The sequence below is a fragment of the Myxocyprinus asiaticus genome, chromosome 2 (assembly GCF_019703515.2).
Source record: "Myxocyprinus asiaticus isolate MX2 ecotype Aquarium Trade chromosome 2, UBuf_Myxa_2, whole genome shotgun sequence".
In the NCBI taxonomy this organism is placed as follows: Eukaryota; Metazoa; Chordata; class Actinopteri; order Cypriniformes; family Catostomidae; genus Myxocyprinus; species Myxocyprinus asiaticus.
Window position 1 is genome coordinate 23511078 of NC_059345.1, and position 16467 is coordinate 23527544.

General features: G+C 38.2%; 1 protein-coding gene across 1 annotated transcript in view; it reads left to right on the plus strand.

Moving 5' to 3' along the window:
- The first annotated feature begins 1597 nt into the window (after positions 1-1597).
- The window catches only part of si:dkey-172j4.3 (diacylglycerol kinase delta), a 121808-nt gene continuing 106938 nt past the window's right edge, over positions 1598-16467 (plus strand). Inside the window, exons 1-2 of the mRNA XM_051722763.1 lie at positions 1598-1752; positions 2785-3004. Of these exons, the coding sequence (XP_051578723.1) occupies positions 2828-3004 (177 nt within the window). The 5' untranslated portion in view covers positions 1598-1752; positions 2785-2827. The remainder of the gene's footprint in view (positions 1753-2784; positions 3005-16467) is intronic.

Sequence of the window (16467 nt, forward strand, 5' to 3'; positions counted from 1 at the left end):
GTGCACCTTATGCAATTTAAGATATTACATCGATTCTATTGGACCCCCTCTAGATTGTATAAGCTTGGTCTTAAAGACACACCCACCGGCTGGCGATGCCAATCAGAAGCTGGGGACACAACCCATATTTTTTGGTGGGGTGTTAAGATCCAAGAATTTTGGTTGAGGGTTCAGAGTTTTATGTGTGACGTATTGGGCACTCAAATTTCATTTTGCCCTAGGCTCTGTATTTTAGGCGATGGGGCGTTCATTAATATAGGGGATAAATGCATAAAAAATTGGGTCCTAGCCAGTGTTATGATCAGATTATTCTTAGGGGATGGAAGTCGGATGGAGCGCCCTCATTTCAAGAGTGGTGCACAGAAATGGGGAGGGTAGCAGCATTCGAGGAAATGTCATGTAGAAGGCTAGGCAACTTAGATATATTTAATAAAAAATGGGGTGCTACTTGGCCTTTTGGAGGGCTCTCGGGAAGGGGCAGTGGAGACAGAAGTGTAGTTTTAAATGTGTGTGATTATTTATTTTATATATATATTTTCCCTCTTTGTGTGTGTGTGTGTGTGTGTGTGTGTGTGTGTGTGTACTCAAGTGTGACCACGGGGATATTTGTTGAGGGTCAGGGTGGGGTTGGGGATTGGGAAGGGGAAAGGGAATAATGGGTGTTAAATGTTGATTCTGTGAATATATGTTTTGCTTTTCTGTGTCAATTGTGTGAATCAGTAAAAAGTGTTAATCAGAAACAATAGTTTACTGTAAAAAGTACATGTATTCTGTTGTAAAATGTAATATAATTTTACCCTTGTGCTGTAAAATTATACGTTTTACACTTTTTTATTTTATTTTATTTTTTACAATATTTTACTGTAAAGTTAAACGTATTGTCTTGATAAATATATTATTATTCTTTATCTTAGTATATGTTAAGGTAGCTACCCGATAACCAATTAACAATTTTGTACTGTAGCATTTTTACATTCTTTAATCAGTAAAAATATGGAAATGTTTTACAGTGTGGACTACTTTAAACATCTGTGACAGCTTGGGGAAATTCACGCATTTTTATTGCGTATATTCCATGCTTGTTTGAGCTGAGAGTGGGTGTTAAATGGCATGAGATGCCTTTGGGCAGTCACGGATAGTGCGTCGGAGGAACTCATATAAAGATGGAGAGGGAGGAAGAATGAGAAAGTCATATGACTTAAATATGCCTTTTGTCGTTGAAAATGGTAGGTAGGCTACAGATCGGACTTTCCTTTTTTCTTTTTTTTCTTTTTTTTTTTTTTTTTTGAGCGCGCGCCGTGGTGCTGATTACCAAATCGGAGTCTGACATCGTGAATGGTCACCACTCTGTCAATCAGCTCAACATGGAGCAACAAGTCACACATTCCGTTACAAACATTCCCAATCCTTTTTCATCTAACACCCTTCAAGCTTTTAATGGAGGAAGTACTGATCCATTTGCATTGTACAGTATATCACAGTTCTATCTGCATAGGCAACTAGACAACAGCAACAAAACGATAAGACTTTCAAATATGTCTTATATACAGTATAAGTTACCAAAGACATCAAGACGCTCTCGCGCTGTAGTCTACCCCTCCCATTCGATGCTTGTCCGATGCTATGCGTACATGCGTGTATGTGCGCGACCGAAGCAGATTTGACACTATCTAACCGCGCTGCCGCGAGAACCAGAGAGCAACAAGAACACTCACACGAGTGTCAACGGGAGCCAGACACCGCGACATAGAGGTAAAACACTACATCCATGTCCACATTTGCCTTGCTCGGTTCAGCCGCCGCAGAGGGAATGGTGCGGGAGCGTGACAGTCTTATTTGTCAATTCTGAAAGTGATGGCCGCGCGCCGCTTTAGGAAGCCGCAAGCATTACATGAATAATACAATTAATAGATGTCTTTAAATGAGGAAACCGGAGAACTCTGCTCGCATGAAATTGCAATGTCAAATTCTATGAGAGAGTGTTACATAGCCTACATTCATGCGAATGCTGCCTATAACGCTGCTGTTTTGGGTTGGAAAGACACACAGTTGGTGCTACTGAGTCAGCCTCTGCAAATATAATCTCCCCAAATCCAAAAGCCCATTTGGCGCCTGCTTGTAAATAGGCTACCGCTAATATCTAGAACGTCTCTTTATTGTCTGCAAATCAACTGGTTCCTTTTCACTGTAACGGATGAACACATAGACATGCCGCCGCGCGACATCATAACAGGTAGTTTAATGTTTATTACAGAAGATCTATAAACTGCGGGTCTGGGTAGAACGCATCGTATTTCCTGTACACGGAGACATGTTAATTCAAGATTTTTGAAGACCTCATGGGGTCAAGAGCCGAGTCAATTTTAAGCGAGAAAAGTGATAATTATGTCGCCAAATGTATGGTTGTAAGCACAACCAATGCGCGGCTGTCTCTGAATGCACGCGCAACAGTCAGCGAGTTCATCTATCTCTCACAGCACTGACAGCGACCATCTGTAGATTATGCCAGATCGGTTTGTATTGATTCTAAACGCGCTAATGTGCTTCACTGTCTGTATATTCCTATTGTGCAATGGACAAATAATCGCCAGTTGCCGTTAACCAGAATGTGGCTCTATGTCCGTCTTTTAGTTTGTGTGCTGGCTCCTTTTTGGCCGCGACACAGAGGAACTGAATTTGCCGTCAACGGTTTAGTTCATAGAGCTCTGGCTGGAAACGAAAGCAGAAGTCTCCTTGGTAATCAATACTGTTACCCTGTTCTGAGCAATGCGTTTGCTTTTTCAGGGCTGACTTGGCAAAAAGGAGACGAGCGCTGTGAGAATCAGTCATGGCCTCGAAGTTCAATCCAAATGTCCTCTATGTCCGGGAGCCTCGGGAGTCCCTAACCTCTCCGGACCCTCAAGCCGAGGCCGGTGACGAATCATCGGACAGCGACGGGGAACCCGAGGAGACCTCGCACAAACTCATCCGAAAAGTGTCCACCTCCGGTCAGATCCGAGCCAAGGTAGGATTTTAGTGGTGTGAGAGAAAAAAGACACATTCAGTATAATTCTTACAGTGTTTCTGCACAATACAATACTTATTATTTTTATTTATTTATTTATTTTTACAACAGATTTCGGTTTTTGGAACAGTTGTTGCAAGCAATGCATAGTTTCATGCCAGTAGAGGAGAACAATTCTTTCCTTAGTTGCTGTAGTCAGAAGTGGAAACGCAGAATAGATTTATACAAAGTGAATGGCTCAATACCCGTGCACACACATTCAGACACGCACATTCTATAGTTATGGCTGCAATGCATATTGATCCAGGGGACAGTTGGTCGTGGCTCAGCATCCCATCAATACTTGGCATGCTATGACTAGTGCAGCGTGTGTACAATATCAATGTCAGTTTGGGCTAATGTTTATATTCCTGAAAGGGCAAAATGATGTAAGACTACTGTGGTACACAAGGCCGTATTTAGTCTACAAAGTGAAAGCCTAAACGCTGTTAATTAATATACTTGATTTAAGATATTGAAGTAGATCCTTCCTTAATAATTTTGTTCTCTGTATGTTTTCTGTGAATAAGAGCGATTTGGTGTAGAGGTCAGTCGTGAATGCACTGAGTGCAAAACTGAACCTTGACCCTTCACACAGCCTTGTTAATTGTGACAGCATTGCATTGTGATAAAATGAGAACAGCGGAATTGTTGAGCATGCATAGGTCTCATACATACAATAGGTACAGTATGTCCTATTAGTATATACTGTACATCCTATACACATATCGGGCCCTATTTTAAGAGTTCTAATCACAGCGCTATGACTTAAGTCATACAGGCAAAGTCAATGGGCATAGCCATGAAGTTTTGCTATTTTCGTGCAAGCATGTGCTAAGTCTAGGCACAAGTGGGTTTGGCGAAATTGCACGCGCCAAGCACTAATGGGCTGGGTCAAGTGCAATTTAATTCTGAGGTACTTTTCCAGCACCTTCTGCATCCTATTATATAGTCCATTTCCTGTCAAGCACCAGAAATATAAACAAAGACAGCACATTAATGAGAAGTTGGTTGACTGTATGCAATTAATTAAAAGAATAGGAACATTAACCTACATTCTTTTGTGCATTAACTGCATCCTTGTTGAATGTCAGGCATGTTGCTATGACAGTGACGCGCTCCTTTTATACACATGGAAAATGTGGTTCTCGTCAGGATTTGGATTTACGGTCCATTAAATGATAGAGAATGTAAGTATTATTAATCATTTTCATCTACTGACACGCAAATCATGGCTAGTATTAACAGTGATTATATCGGAACGCACTTCATTTCTAACAGTAGATTTTGATTTTGAAAAATTACATTCATTTATTGAAACACGAAAAAATGAAACCCAAAAGTTTATAAATTTAAATTTCTCTTCAAACAAAATGAAAATATAATCAAAACAACGAAGTGGTCAAAAAAATCATACCAAAACCAAACATTTTAGCCTCTTCAACTTCTTCCACCAGCCCCTTTTGCAGTGACGTAAAAATCACTCTATGACAACAGCTGGAAGAATACCAATACAAATGAGATCAGTTCATTAACATACAATAAACCCATAGTTTGCACGCATACACCCACAGATAGCACAAACACTCCCACCCACACCCACTTGCACACAAATGATATTTAAATTTTTCTAAAATTATAACATATTTCTGAAAACCTTAAATTTGGCAGTGTTTGTTTTGGTAGTGTTACAATATTCTTAGTCACATTTCAAAGCTGGCCTCATAGCTTCCCATTTGCATCTTTTGAAAGAATGAGACTCAACAACAAAATTTACTGGTAAAAGGTTTAGCAAAATTGTACGTGTCTTACCTGCGCTTCCCACCCCAGACAATTCTGTATGTATGTCATGTATGCATGTCAGGTGACCTTTCTCCTTTGACCCATGTGAGATCCCGAGTGTAAAGTGGACTGTTAAACTGTGAGGCTGCCTGTTGTCTTGGAAAATGAGAGTCTGTGTCATCATAACAACCAGAGCATACTCTAGGAAGGTCTGAGAATGCACTTTCAGCCACAGTTGGGCCCAGCAGTAACTTAGTAACTATATATTTTTCTGACACTGGTCTATGGCCTAGGCCCCACAGAACAACTTATATATATATATATATGTAGACTAAACACAGTGTTGCTGCTCATGGATTGCAAAGGTTTAATGCACTGCCATCAGAACAAATCACATCAGCATTGCTGACCAATTTCTAGAAGCTTCCATTAAAACAGATCTTGTCAGCCTTTCTACTGAGGCATCCAGATTGAGCATTTTACATTCATTTCTTCAAACCTTTCAAGCTAAACTCAAATAAGCAATTGTTTTGTGTACAAAGTCATTTACTGTAGATCATAGCTGTAATAGCTAAACCTGATCCCATATCAGCATATGTCAGCTATGTTTATCTTCACTGTATGGTTGATAAATTTAGCAGGATTTTAGTCAGTATCAACCACTTCACTGTATGGTTGATGAAATTAGCAGGATTTTACTCAGTATCAGCCAGCCAACGAAGCTGAACTAATTAATTAATTTAGTCAAACAGTGTCTATCATTCACTAATACTTTACTGTAGAAATTATTTGATTATTCCATGCTTAATAATGGAATATTTGAAATGGCTGATTTTTCAGCAATTTTGATTTCTTACTTACTGATTAATCAGTCTTTACTGTAAAGTAATGTATTCTGTTTGCTGTCAGAATATCACCAAATATATCCCAATTTTTTACTTCTGGATTTTTTGGGGTACTTTTCAATTTCAGAGGAATTTTAACATTCCAACTTATAATTTTGGTCAGCTTTGCAAAAATGGTTTGACCTTTACTTGAGGTAAGGGTGTGTTTAAGCACATATCAAATTATTCTGGATAATGAAATAGACATTTAGATTCATTTGGCTGACAGCAGCCATTTCCCTGTATATTGTCCATCATCTGGGTCTGAGGATCTGTACACACATAAGTAAAGGTATATGGTGTAACCGAAAGATATAACAGGCTAATGCTGCTTAGTAGAATTTGACATTGACAGTGTTTGTGTGTGTGTGTCTGTGTGTCTGTGCGTGCATGCATGTGTGTGTCTGCTTAGATCAGTGTGACAACAAACACCACATTCCACTTTCTCTTGCTCATTAGTAATTTCCTGTTCATTAGCATACTCGTTAAACCCTGTTAAGCATTGTTACGTGTGTAATTACAGCCTGACTGAGTTCATTTATTACACGTTGCTGGCTTGTACACAGTGACATATAAACATGTAAAGTTAGGAAAGAAATCCTAGTGAACAACATGTGGTACATTTTGAACGTGTCCTAGACAATCCCATCATATGAGCATATTGACGATCAGCTCAAAATATAACATGGAAATGTGTGAACATTGATTGGAATTTATTTGATTAATAATATAAACATGTATTTTAAAACACTTTAATACTTTTTATGTTTGACAATTAATGTAAAATGTCATGTCAATTACCCCCACATGCAGCCATGTAATTTATCTGTCCACGTTAATTTGAGTAGTACCATCCGTGCATAAACACGTTCACCCAGCTATCTAAATGGGGCTTCCCATTGACATACAGAAAATGTTTGAACTGTACACAGTATTCATGTACACAGCAAACATTTACTGCATATAACTTATTTTAAACAAATAGCAGGTAGTATGCAATTACAAACATACCCTGTGTGTATTTACCTAGTTATTATAATGGTGATAGGAATGGTCAAAGGGAGGAGACTTGAGCTGTGTGTGTGTGTGTATGTGTGTGTGCGAGAGAGATAGAGACAGAGAGAGAGAGAGAGAAAGGTAGATAAGGACAAGAATGAATGCAGATATGTGTATTTATGTGTTGTGCTTTAGGGGAAGAGAAGAGTGAGGGAAAGAGAGAGTGTGTGAATGTGTGGAGGAAGCAGTAATAGTGATGTGTGTGTATCCTGTAACAGGTTAGCTCTGAGGGTCTCATTTATCTGTGTGCTGTGTCAATACTCTCTCTGTGTAAGATGGCCCTATTCTCCTTCTTCCTCTCCAAGGGGTAAAGAGTTACATAAGACTCTCTCTCTCTCTCTCTCTCTCTCTCTCTCTCTCTCTCTCTCTCTCTCTCTCTCTCTCTCTCTCTCTCTCTCTCTCTCTCTCTGCCCTATTTGTTAGATCCCTCATTAATTTTGTTTGTAGAAACTGGAGGCTAGCGTGGAGTTGTGTTTTCTGTTTGTTATTTGTGTTTGGGTGTTAGCTAGGAGATACAGACTGTGTCCATTCAAACAAAATCTATATTCAGTAAAACAGAGCGACACATGAAATGAAGTGAGCAGGTGTTTAAAGGGGACGAATGACAGAAATCTGTGATAACTAATTAGCCTGTTCTCCTCAAGTAGTTTCCGCACACATGGAGGTGATCTCTCTAGAAATTATGACATAAACATACCAGACCTGTATATCATTTTTAACAATATAACCTGAAAAATGAATTTTACTGCAGTTACAAGGAGAATAACCAGGCAAAAATTACAGAAACATTAGGCTATTTTCTTCTTTAAAGAAGGATGTTTGTTTTTAAGCCACTTTGTTAGGGATCTACAGTTTCAAAAACTGTAAATGAGAGATAGACAGAATATACTGTGTCAATTTATATAAATTAGGAACAGGAAACATAATTAATATGATTGTTAGCATCAAGGCCTTATTAGAGTGAATGAAAAAGCAGAATTTAAGCATGCAAAACAGCCTTCAGAAAAACAAACTTCTAGGAAGATGAAAAAGATTGAAAGCATGATAAATGTACAAAAACAGAAGTGAAGAAGGGAACTCACTGTGAAGGTAGGTGGAGCACTGGAAAAATTAGTATACAAATATAATATAACTCATCAAACAACATTCAAATGATTTTTGAACCATCAAATAAAATATTAAATGTACATTTCACCATGGTTAAAATTTTACAATAACATTTTACATTTAATTTTGCAATAAAATGTAGACCTTTTATTTATTTTGAATCTGTTTTTGCAGGTGGAGTGTATGCCTTTGATAGGATATTAGAAATAGACAGAAAATATGGAGAAAATGTGAGAAAGAGGAGAAGAATTGGATCTGCAAATCAGGAGCTCTAGGGCCCAAACACCTCACGAGCATGCATGCTACTGTACCTCATGGCTCCAACTTGAATCTGTTCTTTGTGAATGCATTTACATGCTCTCTAAAAGTTCGATTTCAGTCGGACTAAAGCAATAATTTGAGCTTTATTGCCAAGTATGCTTACACATACAAGAAATTTGTCTTGGTGACAGGAGCTTCCAGTGTACAACAATACAAAAACAATACAAAAACAGCAGCAAGACAAAGATAATAATAAAAAATAAAAATAATTATACACATACTTATATACACACACAGACACATACATACATACATACATACACATACACATACATAGTGCAATCTAATACAAATCTGTTATCTGTTATGTACAGTGCAAATACAAATCTGTTATGTACAGTGCAAATGACTAAACTGACTAAACTGTGTATTGCACATAGTTATTGCTCAGTGGGGCAGTTTAACTGTTCATGAGATGGATAGCCTGAGGGAAAAAACTGTTCCTGTGCCTGACGGTTCTGGTGCTCAGAGCTCTGAAGCGTCGGCCAGAAGGCAGCAGTTCAAAAAGCGGCGAGTAGAAAGGCTTACAGTTAATAAAGAGCGCTTCCAAATTAGGACAGCACATCCTCTTTAATGTTGTTACATCTGTACACCAACTTTCATTGATGTAAAAGCATGTTCCACCACCTCTCGTTTTCCCCGTTAACTCCGCGATGCGATCCACTCTGAACAGCTAAAAGCCCGGCAGATGTAACGCGCTGTCCGGAATGGCTTCACTCAGCCAGGTTTCTGTGAATCAAAAGGCAGCAGAGGTTGAAAAATCCTTGTTTGTGTGGGTGAGGAGATGTAGTTCGTCCGTTTTGTTAGGAAGACAGCGGAGATTCGCAAGATGAATGCTCGGCAGGGCTGTTCGAAAGCTGCGCCGACGGAGTTTGACCAGCGCGCTTGCTTGTCTCCCTCGCCTGTGTCTCTTGAACAGCAAAGCTAAAGCTAAAATATCCAGCAAAATGTCTGAATATTCAAAAACTGGGAAAAGACTGTCTGGTATATGCTGTCAAATGTTCAGCAGTTTGTCTCTGGTAAAACTGACTGGAAAAAGATTACTAAACACAGGACAAACACACAAAAACAACAAAACAATAGAAGCGCTCCACACCGAGGCGGCCATCTGCGGGCCATCATGATGTAACAGACCTAGATCATGCAAATGTGCAGTAGCTCGGCTCCATCCAGCATGTAAACATGTCAATCAGTCCACAATAGGTCTCAGCGTTATGTGCATGCTCCGAAAAACAGAAGTGCCATGCAACTTTAAGTCATTTTTATTGGAAATTCAGTTTGAAGAAATCTTACAGTGTGGCTACTATGATTGTTCTCCCTTCGAAGTGCCCTTCGGAGGCTGATTTATCCTGTCTGGAATGCAGGGACACATGGCGAATGCTAGAAATGTTCAATTTTAGACAGATCATCATTCTGTATCCTATTCACACCTGTGACATATTGATGTGCCTCTAATTATTATTCTTTTGTCTGTATTCTGCCCTTTGACTAACCCTCTTATCTGTCTGCAATAGTAACACTCATATCATACATGTAAACGCATCACCCATCTTTGTAGTAGCATCATATGTCTTTCTTTAAAAAAAAAAAAAAAAAAAAAAAAAAAAAAGAGTAAAAAAATAACTTTTTCATACAAATTCAATCATACAATACAATAAATTCAATCATACAATACAATAAAAGAGCATAACAGGTGCAAACTATGGCCAAGGTTAGCATGCAAGCATTATCATTAGCACCATGAATGCAGAATGTAAAGTTATAAGTTATACAAATTATATAAATGACACATTATCTACTGCATATATTTTGTATTACTTTATATTATCATTGAGTGGTTATAACAGCTTCTTTTACTGATCTCATGGGGGTTCCATTCATAGAAAGAGGCAAAAAGCATGATTTTTAATATGCAGCCTGAAGCAAATGACAGGTACATATGCATAACCATTCAACAGACCAATAAAAATACCAGCAATCGCTAGGAAAATAAAGGCAAGCCATATATTTTCTTAATTGTCTATTTATTCACGACATCCTTCCTCAGTTTTAAACGTATTACACTTTACACTGAGTTTATAATGTCCTTTTAAATTAAAGGCACTAAGTGAAACAAAGCAGAGCTCATACAGTTAGAATAATCCAGGAGCAAATTGCGTCATCTTATGCCTTTGGACATCACGGATAACATACGGTAACTTACATCTGATCTGCACCAAAATCAATGTGTAAAGAATGTAAGAAATGCACATGGCTGTAAAGTTTTCCATGCTGTTGTGCCTGTTGTGTGTCTCGCTGTTGAGAAGCTAGTTAGCTGACTTCTTCAACACCCTGCTATGACACAAAAGGTCAACCAGAAAACATCTACATCACTATCTCAGCTGACATCCTTCCTTCAGCTATTCGATTATGCACAAAAACCAGAGGCAGCTCGATTAAAACTGCCCATGTACACATACCCACTATTAAAGACTTTTTTAGTAGATCTCCCTTTAGGGATCTCCACCGATGAGGCTATAGCAGTATGAGATGGTTTTTTTGTGTATATATGTAGAGAAAAAACAAAAAAATCTTGCAATTTTTTCGTGTGCTTGTTGAGAAGGTGTGATGGTTACATGGGCTCCTAGGTGTTTCTATATAAATGTCATGTAGAGGATATTGAACTGACTGTATTCAGTGTACTCAGGCAGAATTATCCCAAGTAAAAGGTCAGAGATCATGGTGTTTTAGCAAATCCCCTGTAGAATTCCATGAGAAAATGGATAGTGTCATATGTCCAGGAAGGACCCTGTGTTTCTTCCCTTTGTTGTGTTTCCCAGAAGGTGACCTTATGTGGCGGTTGACCTTAACCCACATTGAGTTTAGTCTCAGTCCACTGCTAATGGCCGGGTAAGAGCTTTCACAATCCTTACTAAACAGTCAAGGTCTGTGCCTCCCGCAAATGCCTGTTTTCTGCCATCACCTGTTGAAGTATGACAGATACATCTACCAATATGAAAGCTGAAGGAACACAGCTGTAACCGAATTCTTAGACCACTGAACTACTAAACTATCATTGCCCAATTCTCACCAAGTTTACTTTATTTTTCTTGTCTAAACTAAGGATGTATAGACAGGATGTTCAAACTACTTTATCCAAGGGTCAAAGTCACAATCATCACAATGGGACAATAGCTGAACCCTTGATTCCAATTAAACTTACATTATGTTTTATGGACTAATCGATTCACTGATTGTCTTAAGTAAGATAAGAGTCATTATAGATAAGAACAGCCTAGGTGTCTGTCTCTCATCTTTTTAACCAGTAGACTTTAAACCCATTTTGCATTGATTCTCTGTCCCTTGGATTCTGCAGGCCCCTGTAGAGAAAGAAAGCTTTAAACACAGTATTGTGATGGGAACTCCGGGAACTACAGGGAACTCATGGAGTTGAATAAATTTTTCATGAACTTGTTCTCGATTCCTGTTAACATTTCTTTTTCTTGATTTCCTATAACTCATCAGTTACTTTTGAGTTTTTTCTTTGTTTTGTTTTTTACACAAAAACCCTTGATTATTTTCTTCTCACTTTTTTTGTTGTTTAGCATTTTTGCCTTCCTTTTTGATTTCACCTGCAGTACCCCTTTATCTCTCTCATTCTCTCTCTTTCTTTCTCTCCTCATCCCTCTCTCTCACACAACCCAAATAAGTTCTGGGTTGAACTTGAAAACCTAATTAGAAAAGCATCGTCCATCATTGACATGACAGTCCATTAAGGCAATGGAGCGGAGAGAGGGAGCATAGATAGTTAGAGAGAGACAGAGGAAGGCAGGGGCAGACAGAGGGTTGAATGATCTCTGGTTTGTCCAGAGAGTGCCGAGGGGACAGAAAGACCGCAGAGCATTTAAGTAACAGGACTAACTGTCAGAACCAGTCTGAGGGGGAGAAACAAGGAGAAAGACACAGATGGAGTACATGACAGTGTTTGGTGTGTGTGTATATGTGTGTTTGTAAATAGAGAACAAAATAGTCACCAAAATTGGTACATATATAGTTCTCATCAAGCTGAACAACTTTCATACTTAGTCATTAGCTCTGCCCAACAGGAATTCGGCCATTTTGGATTTTCTGAAAATCGCAGGCTCTGAACTTTTAAATACTCATCCTTAGGGATTCATGTGACTGGCACCAAATTTGTGCAACATCATGCCAAGACATTGTAGATGCTAAATTGCGAACAGATATTTTGAACGGTGTCTCCATGGCGAAGCAATACATTTATGGCAAAAAACGGAAACATGAAGTGCCTTATATCTTCTGTGTGCATTGTGTGATTTTCATGAAAATTCAGCTGTATGTTTGGTAATGGGGGCTGATTACATGGATGCGGCTATTATGGATCACGGTCATAGTGCCACCAACTGGCAGCAGGAAGTATGCTTCTTTTAACAGACTTTGAAATAGCCCTCTTGTTTACGTGAATTGCTTCAGAATTCTTTAAAATAATGTCAAGACACTGCTGATGTAAAAATTGTCAAGGGATATTTGATATCTTAGTTGCTTCAGAATTGTTTAGAATAATGTCAGATGTCAAATGCATGTGTCCACCTTGAATTGTTTTCCGAAAGCCACCGGGTGAAAATGGACCCATGGTGCTTGGGCCAGTCATCGCTGCTTGCAGCTATATTTTTAACTTTATTTTTTAATAGTGTTTAATAGTGGAATTCTCTGGTGAAGAACTACACTACCCATGATCCAAAAGAGAAAGATCCACCAATCAGAGAATCGCTGCCAACAAAGCGCACCAAACAAGCTCTGCAGTGACCACCCACTCCCTTGAAGCTCTGTGAATGACGTAACCGTGTCGGTCTTACTACACTCTCAAACTACTTATATATTTGTATATATCTGTATATTTTGCAATAAATATAAAATATATTGTTTCTACACTTATAATGAACAACTCTGACCAATAGTTTTATATTTTTTTGTCAGCTGTATTGAGATACATAATCTGCAATGTTTTTTTGGATTGTAGTTAATTACCTCATTAATGACATCTTGTGCCTTTGTTTTTTCATCCAATTTTCAAATACTTTTTTGTTAAACATCAAAGTTTGTGATGTTGTGATTCCCCTTGGAGCTGGTTGATTTGGATCATGTCTTAATAATGGGAATAAAATACCTCTGGAATGTTACAACCATTTGAATAATATTTAAGCCTTTAAAAATATGGGGTGACAAATTAAATAATAAAAAAGTACAAATGTAATTTCCTTTAATGCCATGAACTTGCATATATAATAATACAAGCTAAAATTTCATGTCAACTACATAGTTTATTAGTCGTTTAAAAATTAAACCTAAAAAAATAGGTTCTTAGGGGGGCTCAGTAAAGCTGCCTAAAGTACAGTACAGTGATACAGTAATACAGTAAGTGATACAGTAAGTGATACAGTAGTCCCTTTGCATTTCTCTTTTTTCTCATCTTCCTTTCATGTTTTTTCCTCTGCTGGTCCCATGAGCAGTTGACACACACTAATAATCCTTTATTCACATGAGAAAAGCCTGCCATAATGAGCTCTCTCTCACTTTATGAGGGCGCGTGTATGTGAGAGAGAGGTGGCAGGTGAGAGCAGAGGACAATGAATCAGAGGCACAGAGGTTCATAGATGCAGCAGGTAGCTTTTAGTGCTGTACTAATGTTCCCGGGTGAACAGCTGCTCAGGGTAACCCAGCACATGCTCTGTGCTGAGCATGTCTAATACACACTGACACTATGCCTAGATGTAAAATGTTAATAAAACGTTTAGCAATTAACCAAATCTCTTCAAAGTTACTGTAATTTATTTTTATTTATTTTTTTGTCCTAACTGATTTCGGCAAGACATTTATATCACTTGTTGTCTAATTCTGTCTCGTCGTGCTGGGTCATCCTGTTCATAGTGAAATATCATTTGTCCAAAATCCTGATTCTCATAGCTACATACTAAACATAAAACATGATCCCATTTGCCTCTTTGTGTGGCATTTTCACTTTCAGTGAGGACAGAAAAATTACTTGTTGCTGGAAACTTCCCAAATAACAATGGTCATTAATTCAACATTGAGTTCTCATATAGAAACAAAATGAATAATGCTTGTTAATTTCAAAGTTGAAGAGGCATCCATAACAGATATGAAACTCTTCCTCAATTATATGCTTAATAGTGTAATATTGATTTCTGCTTTAAGTTTAATTTAAGCTTCTCAACACTTTCAAAGTATAATTTATCTTAATTTAGCTTAATACTTCTTACAGTATTGTAATCTATCCCATGTCTGACCCAACAAACATACACACGACACAATTTAATTAAGTTTTAGTTTAGTTAGTATATTTTAATATCAGTATATTTTATTAATTAGTATATTTTATATTTATAGAGATTTTCAGACTATTTAAAATGTGACCCTTGAATCTGTGTTAAAATTAATAAGCAAAATCATTGTTTCAATTTCAGAGATCAATGTTCATTCAAAGTTTAATCAATGAACATTTCTATTTACATTTTTGCAAGACACCTAGTTAGACAAACCTCCATCCTACAAGTGAAATTAATTACACACATCATGATGTTTAATGTGTGTGTGTGTGTGTGTGTGTACATATTTATACTACATTGTGGGGACCAAATGTCCCCACAAGGATAGCAAAACCTAAGATCACCTACTTTGTGGGGCCCAGCCAGTGGTCATCACAAGGGAAATGGCTTAGTAAACATACCAAACAATGTGTTTTTGAAAATGTAAAAATGCAAAAAGGTTTCTGTGAGGGTTAGGTTTAGGGATAGGGTTAGGGGATAGAAATTATCGTTAGATCTGTATAAAATCCATAAAATGCACGTAAGTCTATGGAGACTTCCGTGCACAATTATATAAAAACAAGTTTGTGTGTGTGTGTGTGTGTGTGTGTGTGTGTGTGTGTGTGTGTGTGTGAAAGAGAGTGAAAGAAGAAGAACGAAACTTCTGTGTAACTAGTATGATTGATAGTAGTGTGTGTAGGTTAGTTTCCATCTGCTGTCTTTGCTAATGGAAACAGATAGGTGCGTGCAGACATACACACTTATTGGCAATGGCATTGCATTTCCAACATCTTTCTCCCTCTTTTCTCCATACAGGACAAAATGGAAGCTACCAGGCTATGTTGACACCCACTCATTTTCTCACATCTATTCTTCTCTTAGTTTAAATGAAGAAAACTAAAACAGGAAGGAAGTCTTCTTCTGTGTTTCCTCTTTTGACACTCTCTTTAAAATCTCTTTTGTGGCACTAAAAATAGCGGTGGAAAGTTTTGATTCACGCTATACACTTCAATAAAACAGGAAGTGTCCAGGGGCTTAATTTTTTTTTTTTTTTGTGACATTTTGCCCTCTTTTAAAGAAAATTTGATTTCTTTCTTTCTTTCTTTCTTCCTCTATGGATCGGATCTATTGATGATCACATACTGTTCTAATGGTTTCCCCAGTATGAGTAATTGAAATACAGGGAGAGCTAATCCCAGGTCAGATATGACCCATATAGCACATCTCAAATGTCCTTGTCATGGAATGCAGAGGCAGGACCCAAATGCTAAGGTGAAAAATAAAAGGGAATTTATTTAATACAGCAAAAGGAGCAAAAACAAACAAACTCCCACGAGGGGGAAAAATAAACATAATCTACTCTGAAGGGGAAAAACACAAAGTAAATAATCCAGGCTGGGCAGGGGAAACAGGGAGCAGGACCGACCGGACTGGAAAACAGGAACCAGGGATAGAGTAACATGACCGACTGGCAGGACTGACGAGGGAGAACTAACAAGACTGGAAACATGACGAACTGGCCCTGGACAGCAAACACGAGGACACTAAAATAGCGAGAGAAATCAACAGGTTAACAAGACAGGGCAGGTGTGACTAATAAACTAATAATGGGCAAACAAGGAGGCAGGGTATAATGTAAGACAGAGAGACACATGGTGATACAGAAACAAAACAAGCCATGTGCTCTCACAAGACAACAAAACACCCGAACTGCATGAGCGCACATCACCAAGACAATAAGGCAATATACGCACATGCCAACCAACAAACAAGATGAGAGAATGCATAGCAACGCCAAACAAAGCGATGCGACGAATTCTCACACTAAACGAAACCTGAGCATACATCGCGAAGCAAACGCCACACGATGCATGCAACAGGCGAAAAAAACAAGACAGGAAACCTGTGCGAGAGTTCAGCCACACACACATCCGACACCTTAGACCGAAGT